At 33.8% G+C, this 10,462-nt stretch overlaps 1 protein-coding gene across 1 annotated transcript; it reads right to left on the reverse strand.

Moving 5' to 3' along the window:
* Positions 1-1,704: 1,704 nt before the first annotated feature.
* On the reverse strand, positions 1,705-10,328 carry LOC127878326 (delta-like protein C). The gene is made up of 9 exons (XM_052424852.1): positions 10,307-10,328; positions 8,429-8,545; positions 8,185-8,295; positions 5,217-5,333; positions 4,098-4,214; positions 3,785-3,895; positions 3,291-3,427; positions 2,467-2,577; positions 1,705-2,197 (listed from the first exon to the last, which is right to left on the reverse strand). Exons 1-7 carry the CDS (start codon positions 10,326-10,328, stop codon positions 3,333-3,335), a joined length of 690 nt encoding a protein of 229 aa, XP_052280812.1. The 3' UTR covers positions 1,705-2,197; positions 2,467-2,577; positions 3,291-3,332.
* Positions 10,329-10,462: the final 134 nt, after the last annotated feature.

Below are 10,462 nucleotides of genomic sequence, written 5' to 3' on the forward strand. Positions count from 1 at the left end.
AGTGAAATGAGAGTTTTCTATAGGTATCATGATTATTTCAAACAAATAAGTATTTTTTAGTAAAGTGCAACTGCGCGTTTGAACGGTTGGAAAAAAGGTAGGATCAGTGTGGGGACATCATTTTATTTTGACACAGAAACATCACCTCTGGTGAAATTAAGCAATAAACTTTATGGGCGGAGCTTACACTATATCATTTTGCATTCTTATTCAGGTTTCTTATATATATTTATGAAAACAAATTCAAGAAAAATATTCTTACAGTAATATGATCTGTGTGGTATTCGTGTTCCTACAATTTACGGATAAATTGAAATAATAACGACAATATATATATATATATATATATATATATATATATATATATATATATATATATATATATATTTAAATTTAATTTCAATTATTTCAATACAACAACAACTACTACTACTATTACTACTACTACTACTAGTATTGTAGTAGTAGTATTAGTAGTAGTAGTAGTAGTAGTAGTAGTAGTAGTAGTAGTAGTAGTAGTAGTAGTAGTAGTAGTAGTAGTAGTAGTAGTAGTAGTTGATCTATTATTATTATTTAAAAATTGATTCATTTCAGGAACCACCTATTTGACACTAATGAACGGAAAAGGGTTCAGAGAAGAAAAAAAGAGGAAACAGTTTCACGAGACAGGAACGCTATAAAAAAGGGACACTAGGAGTAAGGTGGGAGTGGGCGAGACGAAACGATAGTGCAAACTGTTGCCAAAATTAATAATGGGGAAAGACGAACGCAATTGAAATTTTAACAAAAGTTACATATGTTAAAGTATGCATGAGCGTGCATTATTATACGGGACACATCCATGCCTCTATTATATTTCTTCGCATACTGTATATTACACAGGTTGACAAAAAGCAAAGTCATGTTCTTTCCTGAGTAATATGTACGTTTTAAAATCAAAGTTGAAATAAAAACTGATAAAACAGAATCCACCAGAGTGTGAGACGTATTGGTTTGTCATGGATTTCAAAGTGCCTTGCATCATTGTAAAGAAACTTTAAATGACAAAAAATGTTACATTGTCGACATTATTTTCTATTTTGTTGTTATTTAAAGATGAAGGTAACCGGTATGATTTACTTAAAATAAAATAATGGTCATAGTAGAAACATATGTGTGTTTGTGTGTTATTTCTTTAAATGGAATTCATATTGTTTCATTAGTTTATTACATAGTATAGATCTTGACAATCATTCTCCATGTGTTGGTGTTAATGTCATGTTATAAATTATGTCGTTTTATACAGTGTAACAAGTGTATGCTAAAAGTAAATGTTAAAATATTATATTAAATGATTATATATGTACGATTCTCTTCTTGTGTTTTGGTGGGATGCAGCTGTGAAGAATGTCAAGACATATGTCGAATTAAGAAGTTTTGCATTGTATACACAACCTCAATGCACACATTGTTTACTTCAATTATCACGGACTAGAATAAGTATAAGCAGGCAGTCAATTTTGTAACTCAATCGTGAAAATCACTACTATTAGGAAACCTGGCTGCTTATGATTATCGAACTAGCTCGTAATAGCGGAAAATAAAATTGAAATCAACGAAAAAAAAACATCACTCAACTTTAATCAAGTTATAATTAATAAAAGAATCAAAGATTCGATAACACAAATCACAGATGCGATATACTAATGAATAACGTAAATCCAAATTATTGCACAATTATTTGAGAATGATTTCACAAGAAACACACACACGAACTAAACGGAGCATCAAAACTAATCAAATTCGGATAACTTTAGAATTATTTTGAAAAGTAAAGTAAAAATAAAACAACGAACAAAATAACGATAATAAAGTTACACAGACAAACTGTAAACTTTTATGATTTTTATCAGTATTCACGGATTTATGTGAAGTCCTCACGTATCGAGAAAGGTTTGTTTTGCGTTTGAACGTTTTGAAACACTCCTCACACCTGTAACACATGTCAGGCATGTGGGTCTTGACGTTATCTTTGAGGTCATTCTCACTCCTAACTGCCAACCCACACTGGTCTCATTTCACCAATCTCTCGTTTTTGCACTTTTCTCGTGAACCGCGAGTATGTACTTGTCCGCAAAGCTCCTGCCGCACTGTACACACACGTAATATATGGGTCCTTCGTGCGTTGAGGCCCTGTGGCTTCTAAGATGGTAGGCATCTTGAGAAAAAAAAAAACATATTTTATGAACGTGACATTCCAATGCGTTAACACGCTATTTCAAAAATGTTAGTATCAGGGGACACGCGTTCGTTATTTTTAAATTACCAACGATTTGACGATTATTTGGGATATTTCAAAACACATGTATATGATAACCTAATAGATGAGATATATTGTATATTTGTGTTGTTTCAAGAAAATCCGTTAAACTGTTTGTTTGTATAACTGTATAAAAATGTAAATATTGTTTAGGTATTTAATCTTACCTGAAATGCTTTCCAACAGCAGTTTTCCAGAGTTAGCGTGTCTCCTATTGTGGCGCAATAACTCAGCTCTGGTCTTCAACATTTTTCCGCATTCGGAGCAATGAGCCATACCTTAAAGAAAATATAATATTTAAAATAATATACGATAATTATTTCACGTGACAGTAGTGTTTGGCGCCAAATAACAATCGAATTTAATACAATAACATACACTTATTTAAGGTAAGCATGGCTTTGTCATCGATTTTAGATGCTCCAGCGTAAGATTTGAATATAATAATGGAGATTGTATAACATGCCTGTATATGTTCAACAAGAGGCAAAAACGTAGTGTATATGCATTATGTGTAATACATGCTAACGCATTAAAAAATCCTGTTTCAAACGCATCATTGACAAGCATTTTCTTTAAACAACTGAATAGAACTGAAACACTTAAAAGAAGAATACCACACAGATCCTTATAAAAACGTATACCTAACAGATCATATTACTGTAAGAATATTTTTCTTGAACTTTATTTCGTAAATATATAACAGAAACCTCAAAATGAATGCAAAATGATATATTGTAAGCTCCGCCCATAAAATTTATTGCTTAATTTCACCAGAGGTGATTTTTCTGTGTCAAAATAGAATGATGTCCCCACACTGATCCTACTTTTTTCCAACCGTTCAAACGCGCGGTTGCACTTTACTAAAAAAATACTTATTTGTTTGATATAATCATGATACCTATAGAAAACTCTCATGAATGAGCGGGCTCTCCACTTTATCTCATTAAAAATGGTGAAATATTTAAAAAGTAATCCTTAAAAATGTTACCTGAGTCGCGCTTTTGTTGATAGTTTACTCCCCACACAGATCTTAAAACGTCACGTGGTATAGGCACCGTGAGTCGGTATCGGTTGATTTTGGAACACAGGTTCCACGGTCGTTACAATGTCCGGACCAGGTACAGACTGAAAGAAACGTTAGATCTGTACATCGTCTGTCAATATTGCATAAAGAAGAATATGAGAAATAATATCGAAAATAATGAAATAAGTTTTGGTTTATGCAGAATAAATTAACAAGAACTGTGTTGGTGACAATCTACTGACACAAATGTCGAAGTCAAATTTATTTTTTAGTTTAAGGCATTTTGTTTTTTTACAGAAATTTATATTGAGTGTATACTATTTCCAAAAATCGTTTGAACATTAACCTTCAATATTTGTAATTGGATAAATTGTGTAAATTTTGACCAAATGTTTAATATGGTCGGCATTGATTCATTTTGTGTTTTTAACACGTTTGAGATAGTACAATAATCTTACCGACAAGTTCACAGTCCTTTCCTGTCCACCCATTCTTGCATACACACGTGTAGTCCGTTCCGTTTTCCACACAAACGCCGCCGTTGGTACAATACGATCCACTGCTGCAGTCTGAATTGAACATTCTATAAATTATATCATAAATAAACTCTCGCCCAATATTTAATTACTAGGAACAGCGTACAGGCTCAGTAAAAACGTGAAACTTATAATACGAGATCAGCTGTGGTCAGAGCCTCGAATGACTCAATGACTATGCCGGTCATTTGTGGCAAGCGTCAAGATTGACAACACAGCAATCCCAGTCGATTACCTATTAAACTACAGTTCCTTCCTTTCCAACCCTTGGGACATGTGCACTCATAGTCATTCCCTTCGTTTATAGTCTTGCAAGTGCCGCCGTTCTGACAATAAATGCCGCTGTTACAATCTGAAACATTGTATCATTTTACGCTGTCACAATCTGAAATGTTGCATTATTCTACCAATATATTAAGTTATAATTTTAATATTAGCTTTTCGTTATTTTGTAATTGAACACATTACAAAATAATTCATAACAAATTGTTTATACTTGAATGAAACTCAGCTACAACAATCGCGTCGATGTGTTGTTACCAAAAACGTTCAACAAAAGCGTACGATGTTTGCCGATCCTATGATCTATATGAATAGTGTTGAAACACCTCTCGGAATCACAAAGAAATGAAGAACGCATTGGTATGCATTAAAGTAGAGTCTACATGCCTGTAATCTTATACTCCATACATATTTAGTTTGACATATGCATTTTCAATAATTGAACAACAGCTTGCCTGGTTTTTCACATACACATATAATTATATATCATTAGAAAATATGTATTGTTTTGTTATTTTTACATGTAAAAAACAACATCAATAAAGCATGTTATTGTCATCTGCAGGTTTATTAAGGGCATAGTTTCCTATTTAAGCGCAACCCGAGCCAACCATCAATTTACGACCTTACATCACACGATGTTCAGTAAGTAAAGGGCTGTATAGCGATTATATCTTATCAATCACACGATGTTCAGTAAGTAAAGGGCTGTGTAGCGATTATATCTTACCAATCACACGATGTTCAGTAAGTAAAGGGCTGTGTAGCGATTATATCTCACAAAGTGCACTTCGCATTCCTTCATCAACATTAGAGGAGAAAGGTTCAATAATCTGTTTTATATAACGTCATCTATTTTACATACGAGGCTTCATTTGACTTTGCTTACCTAATATGATGAGTTACCCTACTTATATGGAAAAATACACTGTCAGCATATGACATTGCTGAGCAAATGAAAAACGAGTCTTCTGTACTCGGCAACATTACGCATAATATGATATATGTACACAAAGTGAAAGTCATTTGTGGCTTGCGCCAAGGATGGAAAAATAGCAAGCGAATCATTTACCTATCACGCTACAGTTTTTTCCAGTCCATCCTTTGGGACATGTGCACTCATAATCAAGACATCCGTTTGACGTCTTGCAAGTTCCGCCGTTCTTACAATACACGCCGCTGTTACAATCTGAAATGTTAAATCATTCTACGGATTGTCTTCTTGGTTGTTTGAACATAGGCACTCGACATATTTTTAATAGATATAAGCATTTATACGATAAAGACGAACAGATTTCTTAGACCTAAATGTTGTCCCTTATCGGATGTTCCGAAACTGATAAATTTTTTTATAGCGTTCGGAAATCAAGTTCACCTGAAGAAGGCAAATCACATGTCAATCCCCATAGAACTTTGTTTTCGACAATCGTAAACCTATAAGTTCAGACAAGTCATTGGAGCAAAAACCTCACGGTTCGTATGCTCGCACAACTAATTGCGTGCAAATTAGAAACTACTAAAAAAAACTCAACACGAACACAAATAATAAAAATTGTATAGTTTTTACCTACTTCTTTGCTGAATGCACATAATATGCACATAATATGGAGGATTATAATTTTAAGAGGCAAGATTAAAAAGTCAGATTTTATTTTAAAAACTTTAAAATACGTTTTGATGTATTAATTGCCAAATAATATTTGCTATGCGGGTATACAGTGACTCTTATGAAGTAAAATAATTAAGTTATATAATTTATGATGTTTTGTTAAGAACAGTTTTACAGTTATTTTATACATGAAAATGAATGCTCATATAGATTCGGACATAATGAAATAGCATGGCGCTTTAAAGAAACAAGGTCTAATTAGGTAAATAGTCGTTGGGATAGAAAATGTTAAAAATTAATATTTTGTGCAAAATAAAAAAATCGAGATTTCAAAAAGCCACTGAAAATGATAATTGCACAGTACTGGATAGCGAGTGCCGGACAGCAGTATTAAGCGCACGTTCTATTTATTTAGTGTATGACAACCCTAGATGTTTACAATGCGATGTTTACAAATTTGGTCTCAGTAAAATGTGACCGCCGCGCGGGGATATTAATAGCACGCGCCAATCTCCACGCAGAAGTGTCGTTCCTTGCTCTCACATTCAACTCTGCGAAAGGCTCAGCCCTCCATTTTGTCTATAAAATAGATGAAACCGAACAAACGCATTCAACGTATATTTGATTGCATATTTAAGATCGCATGCATTAAATTAAGAAATATGACTTTTAAATGTACGATAAATCGTGCAAAAACTTGCGAGTTTTGATGCAACTCTTTGGAACTAATTTATTGCCCATTTACGCAGATGGAATCATTCCACGCACTTCACAAATGTAAACAATTGAACATATTTTTTTTGAGTGACGTTAGGAATTGCTTCGACGTGTGTATGTATGTTGGTTTTTTAACATAAAAAAAAACATATCAATTTTATAATAATGAATTAAGACTGATATAAGATATCATGGTATGAGATGGTTTTCTTTAATGCAGTGAATGCAATGTAACCGTCGTGCAAGAGATTGTTTAGTATTATGTAACCTAAATGATGAACGCTTGGAATGATCATGACATAAATGAGACGCTTTCATAACAATAGTCCGTTCTGAGCCCAACACAGAGGTGAATGTAATGTAACCGTCGTGCAAGAGATTGAGCACGCGCATGCACAAAAGCAATCTCTTCCACGACGGTTACATTACATTCACCTCTGTGATTGGCACAGAACGGACTAGTTTTTGCACGATGTATCGTAAATTTAAAATTCCTATTTCATTATTTTTTGCCTCTGATCCTAAAAAATCCAAATAAAATGTACTTTGAATGCGTTTGTTCGGTTTTGCCCAGAGGTGTATGTGAGAGCAAGGAACGACAACTCTGCATGGAGATTGGCACAAAATAAGTGACTTATAAGTACCGACCTGTGCACTTTTTGTTTGTGTAAGTCTGCTACAATACAGAAGATTTCAATAGTTTTTATGGCAACCTCATATTTGAACAGAAACTAAAACACGAAACAATATTGTATTATTGATCTTTTACGTTTAATTCTCGACACCTTTTGGCATATACAGATAACAAATTACGAGTTAACATTTAAATTAAAGGGAAACAATTCAAATTCACCATTACAAATTAACTGTTTGGATTTTCTCCCTGAACAAATTATAAATGGCTGTGTTTTTCACTACCAAGTTTAAACTTATCTCCCATTTATTAATGCGATGAGCGTTATCAATGTTCGAGACATTGACAATTCATATTCCGGTATACACAGCAATTGGAAACAAACTGTACCTCCATTTATACACGCACAAGAAGACACGTTGTACCTTAAAATACATACATTCACTTCAGTATAACGTTTCAGATAATAAAAGTATCTTTTTAACATATTGTTTGTATGTACTCAAATGATATAAATGTCAGGAAAATACTCATGTACGGTGTAAAATCACATCCGTTTACTCACCCGGGCCTTTTACATAGGCATGCGCACATCAAACAATGTTTTGTTGATATTTTCTCGAAGAAAAAAAATCATGGATAGTGATTAGTAAATCACTAATAGTAAATCGTTCATGACATATTTCTAATTATGAACGAATTAATAAAAACAAACTATAATACGTCCGACAAATACTCGCTTACCAGTAAGCATGCGATCTGGGACTATTTAAAATATGTCTCGAAAAAGGCCGATCAAAGCAAGATATTGTCATTACGTTTGAGGATGATAATTTGGAAAGATGTTGTAGTCGATATAGAGGATAATCTTCCCCGCGATTAATTTATTTCATAACCATGTTCGATTTCAAAAATAATTACAATAGGGATTATAATATATTTAAACAATATATATATATATATATATATATATATATATATATATATATATATATATATCAACCTGTAATTTATCGTACAATATAACAGACAGCTAAGGTCAAAGTCTATTTTAACAAAATATCACGCATTATCAAATACCTATTGATGAACAGTTCTTCCCTGTCCAGCCTGTCACGCATGCGCACTCATAGTCTTGACCAGTCGCCTTGCAAGTGCCGCCGTTTTTACAGTATATGCCGCTATTACAATCTGAAAATTTGTAAAATTATATCAATTGACTTTCTTGATAGCTTAAACATACACCCTTGACTTAACTTTGTGTTCGTCGGCTTTTGGGTGGAAATACGATTTTGTTACGGAAAGTTAATACAACGTAACATACCAATCAATGTACAGTTTGTTCCTTTCCATCCGCTCCGACATGTGCACTCATAGCCCTGACCTCCAGATACAGTGTTACATGTACCTCCGTTCCTGCAGTACAGGCCGCTGTTACAGTCTGGAATGTGCCATAATTATTTTACTAAACAATAATGTTGTTAAAAGGTTCCGTTCAATAATCTGGTATGGAATGTTGAAAGGAAAATGTTAATTTTCTAATTAATTTCTTTGAGCGCATAAGAGGCCGCTATTTATATCTTATAATTAAAGCATCAAATGATACAATATGGACCGTGCTCTGTAAAAAGGAGTTAAATGCATGTGCGTAAAATGTCACCTCAGATTAGTCTGTGCAGTCAGCACAGGCTAATCAGGGACGATAATTTGCGCCTAAACTTGATTTGGCTAAGCAGAGACTTTCTTGAAACGAAAAATGTCATACAAGCGAAGTGTCGTCCTTGATTAGCCTGTGCGGACTTCACAGGCTAATCTGGGACGCCTCTTTATGCAAATGCATTAAACCCCATTTTAACAAAACACGGCTCATGCATACAAATAAACGGACAAACGAACCGCTTTCTATCAAGAACATGTTTTATTTGAGGCTTATTGCCTGTTCGTTCGTTGACACCTGTAAGGTGCGAGCTTTTTTATTTATAGCAAAACACATTCGAAGATCAACAAGTAATGCGATGCACCTCTTTCTAAACATGTGCTGCCTTTCCAACCGGAAGGACAAACGCACGTGTAAAGTAGTTTTGCTCCGTTTACACACGTGCCACCATTTGCACAATGTCCAGACCATGAGCAATCTAGAAAAAACGTAAATGTTATTAAATGAATAAAAGGATTCCAATACTTCAATTGTTTGTCAAATTATATTGTAACAATTTAAACTACGAAGTTCTCGAAAATATCCAGGAAAATGTGTTTCCGTGGGAAAATATTTAATTTATTCAACAAATGTGCATATATGAAGTTTGTAATCATATATTCAAAACCTTACAATGTGACAAAATGAAGTCGAAGTAAAACAGTATTTGCTCCCGCGACACACTACGCATTTATACTGCATATTCGCATCTTGGTCGCATTAACATGACTACCAGTGGAATTTTTAAACAATCGTATATTAAAGGTTGGTGCGGGGGGGGGGGGAATATCTGCTGTGAAGAGAAACCCGGTTTTAAAACAAAATGATGTTGAATAAGTTTTGTCATGATTCATACTCAATGTATCCCAATTATTCTATTTTAATGAAGACTGGGTCCATTTTTCGGTTTTTGAAGTGTTCCATTTAAACGAGATACGTTTTCGTGATAACAACCTACAATAAGCATACGCATATGCGACAGTGAATTATTGAAGAAAAAAATATTTTTAATAAAACGTCATTTTATAATTTAACTTTATATTGTCGTTTGGAGCGATCGGAATATTACATACAATTGGCACAAAAAGCCATTCCATAATGATGCTCGTATATGTAGATATATGTAGCTTTTTGTAAAAGTGGACGCTTAAAGGTACTAAAATTAGCATTTTCTTCCAGATTTAAATGCGGGAAGGGCATTATATTGTGGTCAGTTCGTCCAATAAAACGTTTTCTGCAATGTTTCATTTTTGGAAATGTTTAAAGGCGAGCTGACGAGGGTCTTAAGTTCTTGTCGGTATATCTTTTTGTATTGTCTTCACATGAAAATGAGAAGACCTTAACGTGAGCACGCGGAGACCAGTTAAAACATGCAAACCTGTTATAGAGGTAGTGCACATGCGAATGTGAAGACATACACGTGTGTAACTTGAAGACTTGAACGTGTGCCTATAAGGGTTTTATGTTTACTAGTTTATTAATACACTGTATATCAGTTGTCACAACCTAAGAATTCTTCTGTTGTCATTCTGAACAAAAAAGATATTGCAAAAACACACTAACACACTGTGCCTTCAATCGACCTTTACTCACTAAGACGTTCAATTTAACTGTTATAACATGGCCAAAAACGTAAACATCGGTTTAGTAAAGTAATGCACA

This window comes from Dreissena polymorpha, chromosome 4 (assembly GCF_020536995.1).
Source record: "Dreissena polymorpha isolate Duluth1 chromosome 4, UMN_Dpol_1.0, whole genome shotgun sequence".
Classification (NCBI taxonomy): domain Eukaryota; kingdom Metazoa; phylum Mollusca; class Bivalvia; order Myida; family Dreissenidae; genus Dreissena; species Dreissena polymorpha.